Genomic DNA, 22,783 nt, shown 5'->3' with positions numbered 1-22,783 from the left:
TCTCTGCTGTGTGAGGGTTTTTAACAGGAATCTTCTTTTACGTGAAGTACCTTAGATATATAAGGTCCCTGATGAAATGAGATACATAAGGTCCCTGATGAAATGAGATACATAAGGTCCCTGATGAAATGAGATATATAAGGTCCCTGATGAAATGAGATGTAGTTATCATCCATTAGCTACTACAGCCTCCTGAGCTAACCTTTAAACGGCAGCTAACCTGTGCACCACTTTACCACTTTAGCTATTCTGTACTGCTGCCATGGAAGGTTTCTCTTCCAGAAATGTGCAAAAACAAATCAAGGTAGCTAATAAAACAGCAGATATATGGGGTAGATGTCATTTTAAAGATGTGATAAATGACATCCCCCCCCCCCCCCCCCCCCCCCCAACTACAACCCCTGTCCACTCCAAAACCATAACAAACATCCCCATAACAGTTTGGTTTGAATGAAAAATGAAAATCCACAAAACTGCTTCCAACGAGGTAAAAATAATAACAACACTTTGCTGGTCGTTTGCCCAGCTGCCCAGCGGGCCGTCAGTCTGGTGACGTTGCACCCCGTGTCCCCGGGCTGAGGCACGGAGCCAGCGGCGCTCCCATGAGGTGGGACCTTCAGGGGGAGCGCGGGGTAATCCATCTATCCTGGGCTCTGGAATCTGGCTACCGCTTTGCGGGGTGATGAGTGAGAGTCCAGAACCTGGTTCTTGTTCCTCGTGCCATAACAGAAGGCAGCTGGGAGCCATCAGTGGCCCCGGCGGAGAGGAGGAGGAGAGGCCCCTGGTGGCATGCCAGGGTGAGGGCCTGCCAGTCAGACGGGGTGGTGGACACCCGGGCGCATATGCGCTCCCTCATTAGCGGGAATACGAAACAGTGTGTTTAACCTCCGGCCGTGACTCGCTATATCTTGGCACGGATTTGGATTTATACCAATGTTATTTTTCCCGTTATTATTTCAGTTCGAGTCATTTTGTTTTTCTCTGTAGTGTTTTGAGATGCTAAAGTTTTGTGAGGAGCTATTAACAACAACAGAATGATTCAATTGTCGCTGTGCAGTTTGGGCTATTCTTGAAATATACCTTTCATTTATCACATCTTTAAAATGACATCTACCCCATATATCTGCTGTTTTAATAGCTACCTTGATTTGTTTTTGCACATTTCTGGAAGAGAAACCTTCCATGGCAGCAGTACAGAATAGCTAAAGTGGTAAAGTGGTGTAGAGGTTAGCTGCCGTTTAAAGGTTAGCTCAGGAGGCTGTAGTAGCTAATGGATGATAACTACATCTCATTTCATCAGGGACTGAGCCCAGCATTAAGACCATCTGAAATGCCTCCCCGGTAGTTGGCAGTCTGAATACACATGGAGTCATTTGTTGCTCTCCATTTAAGGGACGAATTAAAACGAAATTGATTCTAGTCCATAAATCGGGATCAACTTTTCCCTGAGTGTTTAGAGAACACCATCCACACTTCAAAGACAATACTTTAAATGAAAATGTGGTTGTCAAAAAAAAAATTGGTGGAAAAACAGGGCCACATTTCATCTGTTTGTGATCAACAAACAAGCCAAAGATAACCTTTTAGTGGAATTGCCGTTCTTTTGAAAAATCTCAACACAGACGGCAAAAAGGTATTTGGTGGTATTGCAGCTGCAACGCTGGGTTATATAAACACCATTTGTGTGTGCCTGCAAGAAAACATCTCAAAAGTGTTCCCGCCGCCAAGCATGTCATGTTTAATTCAACAGGAATTACACGGAGATGACTGACAGGTGGAAGAAGTTGGTTTTAATAAAGGTTATATAAAGACCTCCGGATCCCTCAGAGAGGCGTTCACGCGATCCTGACTTAACCCTTCAGCCTTTCCACCCCAAAGAAGCCCAGAGACTTATTTTTGTTGACCCAACAGTTGACCCATGATAGTCATCTAGAAAGTTTATGAATAAATGAGCACAGGATTCACTCAATCATCTGAGGTTCATAAATAATCCTTGAGAAAAACAAAAAAATGTAGCCTCTATAGTAAAGGCATTAAGGGGGGATCAAAAGAGAATTCAGGCAAAATTCAATTTTCTGAATCTATTAACGACTCAAAAAACAGTCTTCATCTCCGACCCTAAACCTCCGTCCCAGGTCTTACGTCATGCGCCAGTGAGGTGTGTGAGCGCGCCTGAGAGGATAGCTCCACAGACCACTTCCTGTGCGCCGCCTCGCCAAGTGAGAGATCTGCGAGCAGCGTGCTTTCTGGGGACCCGGCAGCCGCCGGACGGCTATCCGTCACGAGAACAGAGACGGCAGGCCACCGCCACGCAGCTGAGCTCCCCCTCCCCCGCCCCAGAACGAGGAGCCTGGTGAGTGGAGGAGCAGAACAATGAGGCTCCTCACGGCCCTCTCATGTGGGGAAGTGAGCAATAAGATCAACAGAGAGCCCCGCCGACCTCTGACCCCCCGAGGGCTCCACGGGTCAGCGACGCAGAGCGTGTTAGAAGCGGCGTGCACCTGGGGCTCGGCGCTGGCCGACAGACACCGGGCCCGGAGCGGAGCGTTGCCGCGGGGACCCGTTGCGGAGGAGCGGGAAATGACTCACGGAGCCGTCCGTCAAGCAGGGGAGACACCCGGGACGGCACGTTGTACCCCGTCGTCACGCCGACGCACCTCCCTGGCTCGGGGGGCTAACAGGAGTCATAGGCGTAACCTAGCGACCGGTCGGTTAGGAACGCATTCCCCAGGCAGGTAACCTAGCAACCGGTCTGTTAGGGACACATTCCCCAGGCAGGTAACCTAGCAACCGGTCTGTTAGGAACACTTTCCCCATGCAGGTAACCTAGCAACCGGTCAGTTAGATACATTTTGGGTAGCCGCTCACAGTGTTGCCTGAGGGATACTGAGCACGTCGGAAGCTGTACTTTTAGGCGTCGTCCCTGGAAGGGCTGATGGATGCCGGTGATTGGCACTCCGACCTCGGAGTTATCGTCATCGTCATCGGCCAGAGCTGAACGTCGGCGTTTGTGTCGGTCTGAGTCAACATTTGGTTTTCATTTTAACTGGGCCAGTTTGCAATTTCCTTCAGACTAGCAATATTATATACTAATACCTATCCACACAGAAGTAATAAAATATGGAATATAATGGTTATTTTAGGGATCCACTGAATAGCACGGTTGAATTTAGACTATGCCGAAAACAAGATGGTATGTCAAAGTAAGCCAAAACTTTTACTCTTCGCGTGTGTTTAAATGTAGGCATTTGAAAACGCAGGGAAGTCAAAGGGTGAGTAAAGAATATAAAGTGAAGACTACAACAAAAAACACAGGTCTAAACGTTTAATATGGACAAAAAGAATTTTTTTATGTCACATAAAATGCCTTGGGAAGGCATGACAAAACTTCCAGGAAGTCAATGCATGAGGTCACCAAAACATTGGCATTTTGTACGTCGAGTTATTTAAACCATATGTGCCCCGTCAGGTTCAATGCAGCCAGGGGTACACTTATGTGGCCAGATATTTATGTGGCCGCTGGCCAGCAACATTTTCAAAAGACACAGCCTAATTTCCTACTTTCAATAAGACATCAATGAAAATTGTTTATCGCATTCAGGATTAACTCACCGACTTTCAAACCGTCTGAGAAAATAAACAAAAGAGCAACAAAAATCAACAATTTAATAACTCTGTATCATGTTAGTCTAATGAAGTCCCAATGGCATTACGCACAGATGGCCGGCAGCTAATGTGCAAATGTAAAACATCGTCCACACATGGGCCACGTTCAACACCACACAGCCGGCACTGGGGGAATGGAAAGAGGAGGCTAGCAGTGAGCACACCCGCTCCCAGAAACGAGGGATGTGTCTGGGCATACGAAGGTAAGGCGAACTCCACTGTGGATCTCAGCCTGGCGTCACCAGAAACAGCAACAACAGGCCTGTCCCCATTATGTAACATTCAGGAATCTCTAAGTGCACTTCTGACTACGGCTCTTCCCTCGAAATGACTGTGATTCCTAACAGAGCTCTCCCTCCAATGTCGGTCATTCTAGCGACTTCCAGGAGACACATATTTGGAAGGGGACGACAGCCAACCACAGAATGATTCTCGATAAGTTTACACACCGGGATTTGGGGCATGGACCGATTTTTATATTCTGCGGTTTCCAACATTATCACTTTGTCTCAGTGTTGTTGAGCTCATTTCCTGTCAGCCCACCCAACCTCCATGGCTCTCCCGAGTGTTTGGTGTGTTTTGGTTCCTGCCCCTTGAGGCCCTTGGTTCTGGGTTAGAGAGTGGGCTACACAAACAACCCCGACAGAGACAATGGGACAGCAGGCGGGCTGGTTCTGCTGAAAGAGAGGCTGACAGAGATAGCCCTTCAAGGTTCATTCTTGCCCCATACGTGTCTTTCAGAATCAACAGGAACCCCCCCCCCCCCCCCCCCCCCCCCCCCTCGCCTTAGCAGACATGAGCCTTAGACATTACATGAGGCCCCTGTTAATACTATGAGTCCGATTGACAGCACTGCACCACTCCAGCCCTTCAAGGGCCTGAAAGCGGTGAATGTTTGATGTGTAAAGAATGATTTTTAAAGAATAACAAATGGACCCCAGCCAACAGCTACCTACGGAGCGGATCACATTCATAATGAAAATGGACGGTCACCCCATCTTCCCCTCCTACCGTTACTTGACCCTTCCCGTCGCTGGGTCTCGGAGAATATTTCTTTTGAGGGCCTTCAGCCAGTGTTAAGTGTGCTCCAAAAACACTTGGGAGATGATGGGATCACTCCAATAGTAACCGGATAGGTAGCAGATATGGATCCTTTTTTTGGTGAGTCACCTTTTGGAAACAAGAATCAAGTGTTTCCACAGGGTTTTAAGGTTGTTCTTAGCGGTGAAATGATTCCGATGGCTCAGGGCTGGCTGTTGGTGCTAATCTTTAAAGCGATACCATACTTGTATGTATATCCCTTTAGAGTATGAGTGTGTGTTGAACATTGTGCACAAAGCCATGTAAAAGTGTCCATAGTTACACCAACTTTTATATTGTATGCACTTAAAAACGTGCTCTTGGGACAACACAGGTGCCTCATTCAGGCCAGATTGAAAAGCCTTGATGCACAAAAGACAGTATAAGAGCAAAGCAGAGCGGAAAGTTCAAAGAAAACATCCATGGTCATTACAGTCGAGATGTGACAGCGGCGAGGCTGATAAATGATATGGTGTTGTATCTTGTGTACAATCATGTCTTTTGAAGGCCATTTAGAGCTCCGGTAGCATCCGGTGGTTCTTTGGTGTCCTCACATATAGAAGAATACTCATTCAATGGACATGTGCATCGGACTGGCCTGATAATACGCTGTTGGTACAGCTGGAACACACAATGTGTCACTCGGTAGCATGCAAACAGGCCTCTGTTTCGGAAATTATAGTTGGGAGTTCAAGACGCATTTTTCTTGACCAATTATATGGAAGTGTATCATGTGCAGCAATCACTTATTACTGCCCTGCGTTTGCAGTTCCAGAGCACTTTATTCCAGGGTCATTTTATTACCATTATTACACAGCTGCATTTAGTTTGCTCTAAGCTCACTTAATTTCTTACACACATATTATATTTATTTAATGCACATTCTGTACAGTAGAACATCTGGGCATTTTATTACCCCCATATTATTTCTTTATATTATTTTTATGGATTTATATGTTTGAACCTTTTTATGTAGTATATTCTGTAGTCGATTCGATAAACACTCAATGAGGTGTGTGTTTAAACCAAACACCAACCTTCGTCTGAAAGGTCTTTAATGACTTAATTGTAGGGCTGTCAAGCCCTACAATTAAGGCCTCTTACTGACTTCACACATCTGTAGGGTACGTAAAAACACAACTTACTGAAGAAAGTTACACCTCGTCATAACAGAAACCCGTCATTAAAAGGGAAAACCACGTTGTAAAGAGAGGCAAAAACGACACAGGCCGGCATGCTGACACACGTTTCAACCGAAGCGGATTTAGGTGTTAAAACGTTCAACCTGAAACAAATCCTAAACAAATACCAAGACGGCGGTGGAAGGCGGAGGCCTGCGTTTCCAGCGGCACTCGTCATCAGAGGTCATACATGGTAGCATGATACGACCAGACAGGAGCTGATGTTTTGTTTTTACTGGATCCTTCCATTACCCTTCCAGGCAGAGGAAGACAGAAAAACAACCCACTGCTGGAGGGCTACGGAAACCTTTAACACCTGACCAACGAGGAGCCGACGCAGAAGGGGGCAGAACTGCTAGGAAGGAGCGAAAGTGAGTGAGCGAAGCGTGTGTGGGAAGGGGGAGGGGGCTGGGGGTGGGGGGGTCAGGGCAGCGACTGATGGGCTGCTGAGGCAGAGGAGGGGTGGGAGGAACCTATGTGGAAATATTTAAGATGCACAGAGGGAGAGCCGGACTGCAGAGAGAACACCGGAGCCGAGGTGAACAGCCGGAAGAAAAGGAGAGCTCTGGCACTGACCCACTGAACGCAGCGGAGCGGCAGTCACCGGGAACACACCGCTCTTTGAACACAGAGACCGCAGACCACAACCGAAACAGAGACCTTTACGCCGACAACCAAAGAAAAAAAAGAAAATGGCCAAAGTGTCGATGACTATCGCGGCGTTGGGCGTCACGCTGCTCCTGGTGGCCGGGGCGTGGGCCCAGACCCCCAAGAAGAAGAACTTCCCCAAGTCCCAGAAGGGCGCGTGCTGCGAGGAGGTGCGCTCCCTGAAGGTGCAGGTGGCCAACCTGAGCAGCATCCTGGAGGAGCTGGGCCGCAAGCAGGAGACGGACCTGCTGACCGTGGTGCGGCAGGTCATGGAGCTGGACAAGCAGAACCGCCAGCAGGAGGCCCGCGTCACCGAGGCCGAGAGCAAGTACTCGGAGATCAACAACCGCGTGGAGATCCTGCAGCTGCAGGGAGCCCAGTCCATCACGCAGACCAGCTCAGGTGAGCGGCACATTCTAGCTTCATCTAAACTCTATCGTCCCTCCCCAGCGAGACAGGGAAGAGTCTTTGAGAGTCGAGCAAAGTGCAGTTTGAGTTCAGACTTGTTTCATCTTTTCCTTTCCACTGTGAACGTCAAAGGGAACGGAGGAGATTATGAAAGAATCCTTGATGCTGTACAGTGATTAGTAAAGTAAGGCACTTAATATAGTTGGCCGAGTGTTACATTTGGCTGTTTGGCAGTGGTATGACAAAGTTCTCGTGAATGGATGAACTCATTTCACTAGTCCGCAGGGTCGGTTGAAGTGTTACCATGGTTACAGAACGGACCCTCTTCCCTCTCCGTCCTGTCCTTCTTGTTCTCAGCTGGTGTGAGGCCCTCTCTCTCCGGATCTAAAGATCGTGTCTAATGTTTGCCATACGTTGAGCCTAGACCATACGGGGATGACCTAGAAATACATCAAACCGATGACTAGGACAGACACGTTATTTTGTGATCCAGTTTTAAGAGTTCTTAATTTATACAAGTTAACCTGTTGCAGGTACACATTTATTGTCGAGTTGCAGTGAGCCACTTTTAACCTCACCTTTTCTTTGAGGTATTTTGCCTCTGGGTAGCTATAATCAACCTTGTGTACTTTCATGTGTAAGTGAGCCCACTGTTTGGGCTCACTGAATTCAAAACACTGAGTTTCAACCAAATTAGTTTGGGCTGAGAGTTCTATGGAAGAGGGGAGCAAGGTAGTGGGCAATGTCGTACATGAAATGCTTCACACACAGTGGCAATAGACGGGAGAATAAGGGTCAGTCTCTCAGACGCCAAACACTAAAGTCAACCACTGCTCAGACGGAGCGCCACTCATCCCCACACACCGACCGCAGATCTCCAAAGGACTGTTTACTTCTTCTTTCAAATAACGCTGATAAAATGGCATAGATTACCATGTTGAAAATCATAAAACACAAATTACCACAATGCATAACGAATTAATTACGATTTTGGGTTCGGCGGCCGTTTCAGCCACGGGCACCAGGCCAATGCAGTGGGCGGGGGATAATGAAGATCACAGTGCAGATAACAGTGTGTCCCCCGCCCACCGCAGTGCCTACCCCCTCATTTAGGAGGTGTACAGTCCCGTCTGGAGCGCTGGGAGACAAAGACCACCTCTATAAAAATGGCAAAACACCCCAGCATCCAGACTTGAACAAGCCTTTAATCAGCATCAACCGCTGCAGAGAGGTTAACCGGGCCTGATTCCGTTTATTATTTTAATAGACGCTAGGGGTGTGTGCGTGAGTGTGAGCGCGTGTGGCTGTGTGTCGAGTCGACTAGGAAAGTGAACCCAGGCGTTTCAACAGGCATCGCTTAAATTACAGAGCGACTGGTGAGGCAGGAAGAGAAGCAAAGATTAGAATGAGAAGGTTTCCACTGTACCCCTCTTTCAAACTCTCATTCCCACTCCTCGCCAGCCCCAGGTCTGATTCAACACCAGTGACCTCATTCCCTCTAGCACACAGAGTGCCATTATTCTGACTGCTGTGGACCTTTGAAGGGGGGGGGGGGGGGGGGGGGGGGGACCATTTTCACAGCGGTCCCTTCCACTTCAGGGTCGTTATCAATCCCTATGCCAAGCGACTGCACAATATATAAAGTGAATTTAAAGCTTCAGACCAAAGAGAGCATCTGGGAAGCCCATTACTGATCGGCCTTGCTCTGCTCATTCCCCTCCAGATGTCATGTATGACTGCGCTTCCCTGTACGCCAAGAACTACCGGATCTCCGGAGAGTACAAACTCCCCAAGGACGACTTCCTCCGGACGCCCGAGCTGACAGTAAGTCCTTCTATCCTAAGACAGCTTGAGAAGCTCCCTTAAGGAGAACCATTATATCGCTTTAAAGACAATGCCTTGTGTGTGGAGCCTTCCAACGTCTCGATCGGTGATGTTCAACACAGGCTTATTCAACGGTTAGGACATCAGTCTTGAAGCGTTTAGTTCGAGATGCGTCCTGAACACCTGCCCTAACGGCGTGACTCCCTCCAGGTGTTCTGCGACATGGAGACCAACGGGGGTGGCTGGACCGTGATCCAGAGGCGCCGGGTGGGCCTCACCTCCTTCGACCGCGACTGGAAGCAGTACAAGAAGGGCTTCGGCACGGTGCGCGGGGACTTCTGGCTGGGCAACGAGCACATCTACCGCCTGACGCAGCAGGCCACCGTGCTGCGCATCGAGATGGAGGTAAGGGGTCGCAGAGCGCCGGGGAAAGGCAGGGTTCAAACCCAGAGCGGAACGAACACTCGCTCCATTATGAGGGCCTCACCCCGCCAAAACACAGAGCAGTCCCAGTCATCCTCTCACTCTTTGTTTCCATTACTAGAATAATACATAAACCCCGGCTAATGGCCCTGGAGGTGGTTGTTCTCCGAGGGGTGCTGTTCTGCTGAGCTCGCCCGTTAATGTGTTTTTCCGACGCAGGACTGGGCGGGAGACACTCGCTACGCCGAGTACGGCTCCTTCAGCCTGAGCAACGAGCTCAACAGCTACAAGCTCCTCCTGTCCAACTACAGCGGCAACGCCGGAGACTCGCTGCGCTACCACAACAACACCTACTTCAGCACCAAGGACAAGGACCACGACAAGTGCGTGGACGACTGCGCCGCCCTGCGGAAAGGTACGGACGCCGAGCGCCTCTGAACCGTGACTCAAACGGCGCTCAGACTCAAAGGCTGGATGTGAGTCACAGACGAGTGACCAATGTGATCTTGTGAACCCCCTGCAGGTGGCTACTGGTACAACTGCTGCACGGACTCCAACCTGAACGGCGTGTACTACCGCAGAGGGGTGCACTCGCCCAGAACAGACGGCATCAATTGGTACGGCTGGCACGGGTCTAGCTACTCCATGAAGAGGGTGGAGATGAAGATCCGACCTCACAGCTTTCGCCCGTGAGGGACGAGGGCCAGGGCAGCTGGTGCAGATGACTGGCAGGCCTTCTCAGAGATCAAACGAATACCGGCACACTCTGAACTTGGGGGGGGGGGGGGGGGGGGGGGGGGCGGCTTTTGAACGGGGGAAGCAAACGGAGAGATCCTAACTCCTAGAAGAACGTCGTTTTCTAGATGTGTTTAGGTGGGTTGGATACGCAATGTGTGTTTGTTTGTGTGTTCTTCTGTTTTTGTTGATTGTAAATTGTAATGCGTTTTTTTCATATATTTATCTTGAAAATCTCTATTTTCTTAGAACTTTACCACTGTTTCCATAGGCTTAACTGGTTATCAGTTCTTCATCTCAAAAGTGTATCGGGTATAAAACGACAAATGACAGTATAAGAAATAAACGTTGCACTAGACGTTGATTGCATGTAAAGACAAAAAAAGAGAACAGCAAAGGCTACAACAAAAGTTACTGGAATGTAAACTACACCACACAGAGGATTGTAAAGAAAACCCAGAAACTAATTGTGGATAATAGCGATGTCATTTGTAAAATCTGTACAGCTCTTGTATTGTGTTGTTTTATAGGATAGAAAATAAAAACCTTTATTATTTCTAACTAAAGGTCTGATGTGGTGTAATTTTAGCCTTGCTCAGCAGCAGGGTCAGAATGTGTTGCCAACACGGCCACACCTCCACCAACACATCCTCGCCTCTCTCCACATCCAACGACGGCGAGGCCTTGACCTTGGGCCATTATCCGCTTGGCCCCCAGAGGTCAGAGGGCCCGTGCAAAGGTCGCAAATGAGAGAAATTGAGACCACACACACATTTACACAAAGGCATGCTAGTGAGATGCCGCCCCCCCCCACCCCCGCCCCCAAGGACAGCTTTGTGAAGCGGGGAGAGAGAGAGGAACGCCATCTGCTAAAAGGAGACCCAGAGGAGACACGAGGATAGAGGTTAGAGTTTCTCCAAAGTGTTCACATATTTGAATACTTAAAAACGCTCCGCTGCGTAAACCGGCCTCAAAGAAAGGTCATATATTCTTCCCCTTTTTACGAGGGGCCTCCCTCATTATGGAGACAGCGGGGCCCGAAGACACCTGAAAGGAATTGTCCTGAAATAACAACAAGGGCACCAGGAGAAGACTCAAAGGACGGTCTGTAGGGTCAGAGGTCAAGGTTCAGGTGTTATCGATTACATTGTAAACACTGTTGTTTCTTTTTGTTCTTTAAGCTGCTCTTTTATTATTGCTACTACCCTAGGAGCCCCGTCATGGTAACCATGGTTACAAGGTGTCTGCATAATTCCCGCACCAAAGAACACAGAGTCCCATGCTTCATTCGAAAATGTAAATGAGACGCTGGAATGTATTTAGACCCTCGAATAAACCTCAGTGTCTTGGACATCGTACCGAGTGCAGCGCAGATGAGTTTCCCATCAGGCGGAGAAGCCTTGAGTTCTCAGATACGCGGTTCGCTTCATAATGTTATCAACACATTTCAGCAGCAATGTGTACTAATTCTTTCCAACAATTCCCTTCATTGTCAAACTAATGGCCGATACATATGCCAAATAAAAACGTTCAGAAATATGGCAATACACACTTGTAGGAAATGAAGTAATGCTACTTATTTAGTACCGCAACAGCCTTTTTCTTTATAGAATAGACCGTTTTAATAGTAAATCACCGCCACTCATTTACCAGAACAATCCAATTTCGCCCAAGGGATTTACCTTGAACATTACCGCACAAAGTGGTCCGACAACTAACAGGTCTGGGTTATTTTCACTGATTGCTACCGTCTTTAATTAATTCATGTATATATTCCTGCTTCATGTCCTGATACAAACCCAGACCCCAAACACAAAATACAAACAGAGGTGACCTTGACCGAAACACTTAAACGGAACCACAGAATCACTTATATGAGCCAAGTGCAGTGACAGAAACACTGAAATGTTCAAAACAAACCACAATCACTATTAAAAGCAACAGTAGTGACGAAACTCCCTTAGATTTCAAAAACACGTCAGACTAAGCGGCACCAGGGCCTTAGACGGCCAGAAGGCCCCAGTGAGAGCAGCTCCTGCCTGGGTCGGGCCCGGAGCGCACTGCCCTACAGCCTGGACCTTTTATTGGGAATCCTGGAGAGGTGAGAACCAGATGGAGGGGTTTGGAAAGACCTCAGCGCTGGATCCCATCATTCATTCATCATCATCAAGGGCCCCAGAGAAATTGAAACCAGGCCCCTAAGAAACACTACTCCAGACAGTCTCACAGATGAAAAGGGGGCAAGCGTCCAATTAAATGCCTGGAAAACACATTGCACTCAGTAAAGCGCAGTAACCGAGGACACCGGCCCGACCGGGATGGGAATCCGGGGCTTGGAAAAGATTACCGTGCGTATCAAAGCTCTGTACGTCGGGCGGATACTGGGGCTTTATCCAGGCCAGTATTACGATGAAAAGGGCTTTGGGAGTGATGGTCTAAATGGTATCTGGGCTATGGCTCCCGCCGGATAGGCTGGGGCTCATGAATCCACCTGCGTTCTCCAGTTGTTGGGTTTTTGATGCAATGACAACAGCAAACAAAATAAGAGCAAGTACAGTCATTTCAGAGTAAATGACTACCTCTGCCCAGTCGCCTGGGGCACTGGTCATAACAGTGACAGGCCCAGGGTATCATTCATATTTATAGGACTTTGGATGTATTTTTACTCCCAGGTCGACTGCCCCTCCGGTCACAAGATGAACTGTGTATTTGTAGCTCAGTCTGCTCCTTCTTTTGAAAATCACAGTCCCGAGCATACAAGACACTAAATTAGATTCAAGCCCAAAATACAAAGCAGCATCACTACTACGAAGAAGGCATGCAAAAATACACTATAACCATACTGAAACCATACTATAGCATTGCACTAGTAATGCCTACAGTAGTAGCGCTCATATTGATACACAGCAGTCACAGTGCCCAACCCAATGCCCACTTCATGAAGCGGAACGACATGTCCTGATTGGCCGTAACGGAGACGACATGGGCTTTGGTTGTGAAACGCGAGAGCAGTGGTGTCATGGAAAACATCTGGGTGACGTACTAACCTACACTCTTCCACTATAGACGTATATGCAGAGGCATAGATGTAAAAAGGTACACACTGAGTCACTGCAGAGTCAGACTGACGGGTTCATTTGAACTACTCAACTTCCTGCGTCAGTGCTGGCGTTCCCGTTTCTCCCGGCCGCGGGCACCGCTGCCCCCGGCCAGCGCCCGGGAGGAAATTGCTGCTAAACTTCGGGTTTCCAGTGAGAGGCGTTTGGTGGTGCGACCCAAGGTATGAGGCAGTTAAACGGCTCCTTGGCACCGCTAGACAGCGTGCCGTACCGAGGAGAGGGGTCCGCTGAACGGGGGCTTACCTGACCTCAGCTGGTCTCACTTAGGGTTGAGGCAGATAAACGTGAGGAGGCTTAGGAGTGAAGTGTGGAGTGAAGAGAGGACTAAAGGATCGACTCCAGAGCCGGGCAAGAATTCACTATCGCTCTTCGTCTTCATTGTATTATCATAGTCATGTGTGCCTTCATGGCGATACGCAGCACGGTGGAGTCATGAGTGATAGAAAGACATTGGAAGAAAAAGTTATTTCAAACAAGCGTCTGCGTATTAATTAGGAGCCTATCTTCAAGGCTTAACTGAAGAAGCTTTAGAGCTTTAGAGTTTTGTAGTTTACGGGGAATGGGTTAACGTAGCGATCGTTTGTGCTAACATCTATGAACATCCTTATTGTACCGACAGCGATATATCGTGGTTTCTCTTTCTTCTGACAAATGTACTTATTGCAAGTCGCTTTGGATAAAAACGTCTGCTAAACGCCCTACGTGTAAATGTTAAGTGATATCAATAATGAAATTGACTTCAGCATGACTTGAAGCAAGCAAGAACAATTAAAACACATTTTAAAACCAAACCAGAAAGGAGCCAAAACCGGCACGGACATCTTTGAATGCTTTAAAACCCAGAGAAAAAAAGAAAGCCGACAACCACGGCCCCGGCTTCCCTGCGCTCCTACCTGATGAGGGCCTCCAGGATGAGGGGCGAGGGCCCCTTCTGGAACTCCAGCTCTTTGTAGTGGAGGGCCTTGGCGTAGGCTCGGCACTTGGCAGCCCTCTCCCCCAGCAGCACGATGCCATTATCGTCCCTCAGGGGCAGCGGGCCCTGGCAGCACACAACACAGCCGTGATTACCCCGCCGGCCGAGGACCAATCAAACGGGGCTCATGCCGCGGCTATTAGGGGGAACATCGGGACTTGGCGAGCGCGCGGCGAGGTCACGATAATAGTCGCGGCGATGCGGCTGCTTTTTCCAGGTGATTATTTTCATGTTGTGCTGGCTCCTGCCAGGTCCTCTCTCAAGCGTAACCACACCTGGCGTGAGCCACAAGACTTACGAATGTGACCGCAGTAATATATCTAGGACTACCGCTTCCATGTACACGTTTCGGCCCCTCATGTGAGACATTTATGTGTCCCCATGTACGTGATGTATATAGACTATCAAGGGTGCCCCTTTCTTTCTCTCCGTTCCTCGCCATGTGTTTTAAGGGTGCTGCGTGTGTCTTTAAGGGGTGTATGCATTTAATTTGCATCTGCCCGTCTCTGTCTGTCTGTTGCCTGCTTGTGTGTCCGTGTGCCTACCTGTCTGTCTGTCTGTCTGTGTGTGTGCCTGCCTTTCTCTGTGCGTCTGTTTGCTTCTGTGTCCGTCTGTGTTTCTATGTGTGTGTGTGTCGGTCCGTGTGCCTACCCGTCTGTCTGTCTGTCTGTCTGTGTGCCTGCCTGTCTTTCTCTGTGCGTTCATCTTTGTCTGTGTCTATGAGTGTGTTTCTGTCTGTGTGTATACCTTGTGGCTGTGTTTGTTTGTCTTTGTTTTTCTGTCTGTGTGTGTACCTTGTGGCTGTGTTTGTGTGTCTTTGTGTTTGTGTGTACCTTGTCGCTGTGTTTGTACATCTGTCTGTGTGTTTCTGTCTATGTGTTTCCGTCTATGTGTGTGTGAGTATCTTGTCGCTGTGTTTCTGTTTGTCTGTGTGTTTCTGTGTGTGTGTGTACCTTGTCGCTGTGTGTGTATGTTTGTCTATGTGTGTGTGTACCTTGTCGCTGTGTGTGTGTGTTTGTCTATGTGTGTGTGTACCTTGTCGCTGTGCTCCATGAACTCGGCCAGGTTGAGCAGCGTCTGGGTGACCTCAGCGATGTCCTGGGAGGTGAGGGCCAGCTCGATGCTGCGGATCAGCTCGTCCTGCTGGTCCTCGCTCAGCTCCGACCAGCAGGACAGGAACGCCGCGTTGAACAGGTCCCTGGGGGGGGGGGGGGGGGGGGGGGGGGGGACACAGCTCACTGTCACAGGGCGAACAGCAGGGATACAAACCAACTACAAACTAGTGAACATCTGGGGTAAGAACATAAATAAATAATTAGATCAATTATAGATGAGGAATCACTCTGAAGGGATATATGGATATTAAGAACCATTACTGGGTGGAAAACTTTGAATAAGATCAATGCCATGCAGAGTTAAAGCATTCCACACCATCATGTCTTATAGTTCCAAATGCTTAATATGTATAATATATATATAATATCAATCAAGTGGTTTCAATGATTGAATTTCTCAAAGAATGTCCCTGTGGTTCTTCATGTCCTTGAAGTGTCAGAAGCGCCAGAATAAGAAAGTTAGAGACAGACAGAGCGATCCAGAGAGACCGAGCGGAGACCGAGAGAGAGAGACGGAGAGAGACAGAGATCCAGAGACACAGAAACACACAGAGAGAGAGACAGAGACAGACACACACAGAGAGAAAGAGAGAGACAGAGAGAAAGAGAGAGACAGAGACAGAGACAGAGACAGAGACAGAGACAGAGAGAGAGAGAGAGAGATGCAGACAGAGAGGGGACAGACGAGCAGGAAGAGGAGCAGGAGGAGGAGCAGGAGGAGGAGCAGGAAGAGGAGCAGGAGGAGGAGCAGGAGGAGGAGCAGGAGGAGGAGCAGGAGGAGGAGCAGGAGGAGGAGCAGGAGGAGGAGCAGGAGGAGGAGCAGGAGGAGGAGCAGGAGGAGGAGCAGGAGGAGGAGCAGGAGGAGGAGCAGGAGCTGACCTGGCCAGGGGGATGTAGGTCTGGGCCAGGGACCAGCAGGAGCGGAGGGCCGGGGAGGATGACTCCTTCAGCAGCACCACGCTCAGCCTCCTCAGCCACTCCAGCCAGTCGTCCTTGGACACCTTCCGGGCAGCCCCCCAAGCCTGGAGATCCACACCACCATCAACATCTGCACCCGCCTCAACACCCGCCTGTTCAGAGTTCACCTAGACTCTGCATAGCTCTGTGCAGCGGAGGGGGGGGGGGGGGGGGGGTGACGTGGCTGACGCTGACCTTCTGCAGGGCGGTGGTGCTGACGTGGAGCTTCTTCATGGGCCCCGGCTCCACCGGCCCGCTGGCCAGCGTGTCGCCCTGGTTACCGCGGAGATGCCGGTGCTGGAACACCAGGGGGTTCTCCTCCTCCTCGGCTAGGGTGTAGCCCTGCGCACGCACGCACGCACGCACACACGCACACAAAAGAACAATGCATTGAGAAAACACACATAAAAACACAGGTAGAATCTCAGACACACAAACAAATTATCATCCAACACACACACTATCATCCAACACACACACTATCATCCAACACAAACACACACACACACACACACACACACACACACACACACACATCCATCACACACAAACAAACAACACACAACACACAGCCTTTCAAACTCGACAATGATGATGATTTCGTGTTTATCCAGTTGTTGATAAACAATGCCAGTTCCATCCGATTCCTTTTGTCATATTTATATTTTTCGTATGCCTCAAAATGGATTTCTTGATTGCCGATCGGCGACGTAATGTCACGATGTGCTCTCAACAAACATAATGCTTGACAGGAATCGCCTGTAAGCTAGCAGATGGAAGTCATGTTCCTGTCACAACGAGACATAAATAAAGTGTGTGTGTAATCCACGTAGCCCGAGCTTAACGATACACACAGGAAGGAACTTTAACTGAATAAAGAAGTTTGAAACTAAAACAACACGTTCAGACCGATCCAAACGATGACATACTGCAGAAGTCAACCAAAGAAATGACAGAATTGGATGACGTGAAGGCGCGTAGAACGCTTGTGTATTCTAGTGTCTCTATGTGTTCTCGGGCACCGTCCGTCTTCACACTTCTTACCGCTACAGGCCAGTGCATCTCCAACTGACCGGTCATAGCCAGGGTCATATACATTATCAAGGGAGAGACTTCTTCTGTTCATCTGTCAGTTACGCTTTGTTTGGTATCAACCTCGCCCTGAGAAGAGGGATCGACAGCCAAGGAGCACGTCTGGAGACTGATCCTCGCCCACCTACACTGTAGACTATTCCACCTAAGTCTGTACCTTGCTGAAATACATCCGGTAATAAACCACCTAATTGATCCTCTGATCCAACCTGTAAAGCTGCCTTGATTACCACGAAAATACCCAAGGCAGAATCTATACTAACAGCTTAGAAATATGGAGAAATCGAACAAGAGAGAGACCGATGAGGCCGGTTCAGAAGGGCCAACCTTGACGATGCGGCAGATGAGGATGTCGTATCGTTGGTGGTTGACCCGGTGCTTCAGCATGACCTTGTTCACCATGGGGATGAAGATCTGGTACTGCGGGGGCAGAGGAGGACAGCGTTTCATCGGCCAACACACGCATTGCTCTGCTCCTTCTGTGCAAGTCATACGAGTTCCACAGGATTCAACCGATCAAGGATAGAAGACTAATCATATCAATATCTATTTATCCATCCATCAGATCCTTAATATCCAATTATAATATTCATATTTTTTGTATTAACTGATAAACATAGAGCAAAATCCTGCAGTAGATATATATCGAATGATCAATGCGTCATATGTGTTTCAGATAATGAACAGGAATAGATGTTTAAAATCTGAAACATATGAACAAATCATGCACTGGCTTATCGATATCAAGGCATTGTGCAGATGATGTGATCATTTTAGAACCAGGACTACCCTCTCTCTCCCTTTAGGCAAGGAGAGGACAGGGCATGCTGTTTAATGTATGTGGGTGGGGGTGTGTGTGTGTGTGTGTGTGTGTGTGTGTGTGTGTGTGTGTGTGTGTGTGTGTGTGTGTGTGTGTGTGTGTGTGTGTGTGTGTGTGTGTGTGTGTGTGTGTGCGTTATTCCCCTCCCCCCCCTTCCCGGGAACTGGTGGATGACATCAGCAGCCTGGCAGGAAGTAGTTAACACAGTGTGTGTGTGCGTGTGTGTGCGCGCGTGTGTGTGTGTGTGTGTGTGTGTGTGTGTGTGTGTGTGTGTGTGTGTGTGTGTGTGTGTGTGTGTGTGTGTGTGTGTGTGTGTGTGTGTGTGTGTGTGTGTGTGTGTGTGTGTGTGTGTGTGTGTGTGTGTGTGTGTGTGTGTGTGTGTGTGTGTGTGTGTGTGTGTGTGTGTGTGTGTGTGTCCCCTGAGAGCAGATAGCTGCCATACGGTTTGACTTAAAGCAGCAGCAGGGGTCTGGAACCTTCTGGAACAGACTCTACAGTTACAGCTACCTGGAGGGGGGGAGGGGGGAGGGAGATGGGGGGGGGGAGGGGGGGAGGGGGGGAGGGGGGGAGGGGGGGAGGGGGGAGGGTGATGGGGGGGGAGGGAGGGAGGGAGGGAGGGAGGGAGGGAGGGAGGGAAGGAGGGGGTGAGGGAGGGAAGGAGGGGGTGAGGGAGGGAGGGAGGGAGGGAGGGAGGGAGGGAGGGAGGGAGGCCTACCTTCTTGCCCAGCTGGAAGACCAGGGAGGACAGCGTGTCCATGGAGGTGGAGCGCAGCTCGGCCGTGGTGTCCAGCGTGCGCACGATGGGGTGGATGATGCGGGAGGCGTAGTCGGTGAAGTCAAGGGACTCCGTCAGACGGTCCAGCGTTTCCAAGGAGACCCTGGGGGGAGGAAACAGAGCATCACTGAGGACTCAGGCAAAGGGTAGATCCTATAACATCAGAGAGACAGAGAGGGAGAGGGAGAGACAGAGACAGAGGGAGACAGAGACAGAGAGACAGAGGGGGAGACAGAGAGAGAGACAGACAGACAGACAGACAGACAGACAGACAGACAGACAGACAGACAGACAGACAGACAGACAGACAGACAGACAGACAGACAGACAGACAGACAGACAGACAGACAGACAGACAGACAGACAGACAGACAGACAGACAGACAGACAGAGGTAGAGATGGACAGAGGTAGAGATGGACAGAGGTAGAGATGGACAGGTAGAACTAGAGACACACAGGGGGAGAGAGAGAGGTGGAGACAAATAGAGAAATGAGAGACGGATAAAGAGAGAGAGGTAGAGATGGACAGAGAGAGGGAGAGAAAGAAGGTGTGAGAGAGATAGACAGACAAAGGGAAGAGAGAGACAAACAGAGGGAGAGAGAGCCAGACAGAGGGAGAGAGAGAACAGAGAGGAGAGGACGACAGACAGACAGACAGAGAAAGCAAGAGAGCATCAGTAATGGCGCGGTAGAAAGACAGAGAGGTAGACACAGCCTGAAGCCGGTGCGTCTAGACCCGATAATGTAAATCTCTCCGTCCGGTTGACGTGCGGATCGGAGCGGCGAGCTCCAGGGGAGATGGCGTGCGGCGGTACTGACTTGCGGGCCTGCAGGGGGACGTCGGGGGCATCGAAGAGCTTCACGATGGGGGGCAGCAGCAGATGGAGGTAGTCGTCCAGGTTGGCTCCAAACAGCTGGATGGCGTTCAGCAGCTGGGGGGGGGGGAAGAGAAACATTACGCTACTACAAAGCCCCAGCACATGGGAGCCAGCCCTCGACGGTTCGTTGGTGGATTCTGTTTAGACTGTTGCTAGTGCTAGTGATTATCGCCCGTGGCAGCACAGCCCGCTCCAAACACCAATAACCGATGCACCTCGGCTTCGGATTGCTTTAAACTGTTACGCAAACAAGGTGGAGATTCCTTAAACGTTGGTTACAATAGTCTGACGACTTCTTTCCTTCAGCTTCAGCTTTAATAACATTCCGATTTCAAAACAGCACTTTAAAAAGTCCACGCATATTCCCAGCAGAAGTTTATATGATCATTAACAACAGGTATCCGTGTGCGCTGATCTCCTTATAATCCACCCCGCGCCGTGAGAGCAGGCAGTCAGGTCGGGCTGCACATAAAGTTAGCAACAGCACAATAAACACGCTATCAAACTTTAACTCAAATAAGCGCAATTGAACAAACACACCGAGAGTTCCCCAGTGGGTCTGACGCACACGGCCGCCAATACCAAACCCAGAGCCCCTGTTTCTCCCCCTGCGCCGGATTGTTGGCGGACGCCTCGATCGACCAATTAGGCCGGCCCTAAGGTAACAGGAGCCTGATCGCCCTGCGTAGGGGAGAGCGGCTGATCCGGGCAGGGCCAGGTGGCTCGGACACGGCCCTGCAGAGCTAAAGGCTCACACCTCGGCCTCCACGCCACCGGAGGACACACCGGTCTGGGGAAGGTAAGCTACACGCTACCCCATGGCTGGAGGCCCGGAGAGAGGAGGTTATCAGACGACTGAGGGGGGAGATAAGTCTGGGGGAGAGGGGGGAGAGATGACTGACGTCTGGAAGGAGAGGGGGAGAGATATCGGATGTCTGGACGGAATGAAGGAGAGATGTCTAGACGGAGTGGGAGAGAGAAGGCTGATATCTGGACTGAGTGGGGGAGAGATGTCTGAACAGAATGGGGGAGAGATGCCTGATGTCTGAACAGAATGGGGGAGAGATGCCTGAACAGAATGGGGGAGAGATGCCTGATGTCTGAACAGAGTGGGGGAGAGATGGCTGAACAGAATGGGGGAGAGATGCCTGAACAGAATGGGGGAGAGATGTCTGATAACTGATGGAGTGGGGGAGAGATGGCTGATATCTGATGACGGGGGGAGAGTTGGTGGGTAGAGTGGGTGGGTGGGTTGAGGGGGGAGGGAGCGGGTGGATGGCAGGATGTAGGGCTGGGCGATTAAGCGAATTTCGATCTCAATTTCGATTTTAGCGTGAAACGATCACAAAATTAATATAATCTATTTATTTTTTAAACTTTTTTTTTTTAAATGTTTTAGCTGGATACATTTCTCTACAATAATAGGAATTGAAAATTTTCTTTTTGACCATTTTGTGAGTTTTTTCTAAGTTCTCGGTTACAAGGTGTTTTTGGGAGAGACATGCTGAATAAATACATCATGTTTTTCAACTCAAAAAATAATCATTTGAATAAATCGGGATTTCAATCCTGACCAAAATAATCGGGATTATGATTGTTACCATAATCTAGCGGCCCTAGCAGGATGTGGGTCGTTGTAAGGCGGTGACGTATGTTTCGTCTTGCTTAAAGAAGACCCCCAGGCTTCTCTGCCCCCCGGTGTAAATATCACTCGGCGAGACTGCAGGAAGCCTCGGTTAAAGAGGGCTAGGAGTGAGTGTCCGTTTGAGTCTGTGTGACTGAGAACGTGCGTGTGCGTGTCCATGTGTGCGCTCACACGTATAGCCCCTGAATAAGATGGAAGTTGTATTTTCTTTTCTGCCGGTCGGGAAACCGAACTCCTCAACACCCCCCCTCCTCCTCCTCCTCCTCCTCCTCCTCCTCCAGCTCCAGCAGGCTCCCGTGACCCAAGTCTGGGCCCGGGACGACCCAGACAGACGGGCCGGCCTCCTCCTCCCCCCCCCCTCTTCTGGTCTCCCTCTCCACGCTCCAGGCCAGACACCCCAGGGAGCAAACGGCAGGCGAGGGATGAAAGATGGAGGACTCCTGGTTCTATTCAGGCATTGTGCGGACGCCTTCACCCAAAACCATAAGTGTATATTTTAGACACACGTCATTGATGACCAGGTAGGGGGTCGGACACGACTACAAGGAGGACTGCAGACATCCAGGTTCGGACCCCAGAACCTTGGTGCTGGGGGTCAAACAGCCCTGACGGTTAAGGCACACTGTGTTCTTGTCCTTCTGGCCTTCCACATAGGTGTGGGCCGACCTTCTCAGCCCCCCAAAGCATCGGGTCAAGAGGAACGGTCAAATGGACGTGAGAGACGGCCTCTTACTTGGGAGAAGCACAGTGGGACCTCCATGTTCTCAAGTTCTCACACAAGCACACACACACACACATTCAAGATTGACATATTATCAATATGCTGCTAATTTCTTTTCAGCCAAAACAACAACATCAGGTCGTGTTACTGTGCGGGCTCTGTAATCAGCAGGGAAGGGGTTGGAAGCTGAATCCAGACCAAAATAAACAATATTTTCAGGTGGGAGTTAGGGTTACTGTGATTAGCAGATATCCCTCCATCGGGGCCAGATTCTGAACTCTCTAAAGTCAATAGCGTGCCCAGACCCCAGCCTCGTGCAGACTGTGGAGTGTTTCACCTCCTTCCCGTTTTTATCTTCCTGCCTCTCCGGCATCACCTGGCGGAACAGTTTCGGCTGCAGGCCCTAACCACTACGTGAACCGCAAACTATTCTTAAACAGAGGGAAGCACACACTTTGGCAAATGTTTTTTTGACCCATACCAGTACCATTGTTTTGCATTATTATCCCATTTCATGTGGTTTTGATGAGTTTTTTGGGTTTCATTATGTTTTTTATGTTTTTATATTTTCCCTTACTTTACTTTCATTTACTTTCATCAGTCTTTATTCAGTGGAAATCCATTTTGATAGACGTGCCTGACAAATGAGGATTAAACAGCTAAACATGGAATCTAAGACCAGACTGAAGGCTGAACGACCAAGCCAATAACGCCTGGTTGTC

General features: G+C 49.5%; 2 protein-coding genes across 2 annotated transcripts in view; one reads left to right on the top strand and one right to left on the bottom strand.

Annotated features, from left to right (window-relative positions):
• Window positions 1–22,783, bottom strand: part of mtor (mechanistic target of rapamycin kinase) — a 103,177-nt gene that overhangs the window by 52,834 nt on the left and 27,560 nt on the right. Inside the window, exons 22-28 of the mRNA XM_056594499.1 lie at window positions 19,637–19,749; window positions 18,757–18,919; window positions 17,549–17,641; window positions 16,325–16,471; window positions 16,052–16,194; window positions 15,093–15,255; window positions 13,978–14,123 (exon numbers count right to left, since the gene is read on the bottom strand). Of these exons, the coding sequence (XP_056450474.1) occupies window positions 13,978–14,123; window positions 15,093–15,255; window positions 16,052–16,194; window positions 16,325–16,471; window positions 17,549–17,641; window positions 18,757–18,919; window positions 19,637–19,749 (968 nt within the window). The remainder of the gene's footprint in view (window positions 1–13,977; window positions 14,124–15,092; window positions 15,256–16,051; window positions 16,195–16,324; window positions 16,472–17,548; window positions 17,642–18,756; window positions 18,920–19,636; window positions 19,750–22,783) is intronic.
• Window positions 6,435–10,011, top strand: angptl7 (angiopoietin-like 7). The gene is made up of 5 exons (XM_056594513.1): window positions 6,435–6,977; window positions 8,707–8,807; window positions 9,018–9,212; window positions 9,450–9,645; window positions 9,754–10,011. Exons 1-5 carry the CDS (start codon window positions 6,620–6,622, stop codon window positions 9,921–9,923), a joined length of 1,020 nt encoding a protein of 339 aa, XP_056450488.1. The 5' UTR covers window positions 6,435–6,619; the 3' UTR covers window positions 9,924–10,011.

The sequence above is a fragment of the Gadus chalcogrammus genome, chromosome 1 (genome assembly GCF_026213295.1).
Source record: "Gadus chalcogrammus isolate NIFS_2021 chromosome 1, NIFS_Gcha_1.0, whole genome shotgun sequence".
Taxonomy (NCBI): Eukaryota; Metazoa; Chordata; class Actinopteri; order Gadiformes; family Gadidae; genus Gadus; species Gadus chalcogrammus.
This window is presented reverse-complemented; position numbering and strand designations above follow the sequence as displayed.

What these genes read in the sequence shown, in the direction of transcription:
- angptl7 (XM_056594513.1), top strand. Translation starts at nt 6,620, where the DNA reads ATGGCCAAAGTGTCGATGACTATCGCGGCGTTGGGCGTCACGCTGCTC. An exon ending in TCCGGACGCCCGAGCTGACA is followed by an intron (nt 8,808 to 9,017) that starts GTAAGTCCTTCT and finishes GACTCCCTCCAG; the next exon opens with GTGTTCTGCGACATGGAGAC. An exon ending in TGCTGCGCATCGAGATGGAG is followed by an intron (nt 9,213 to 9,449) that starts GTAAGGGGTCGC and finishes TTTCCGACGCAG; the next exon opens with GACTGGGCGGGAGACACTCG.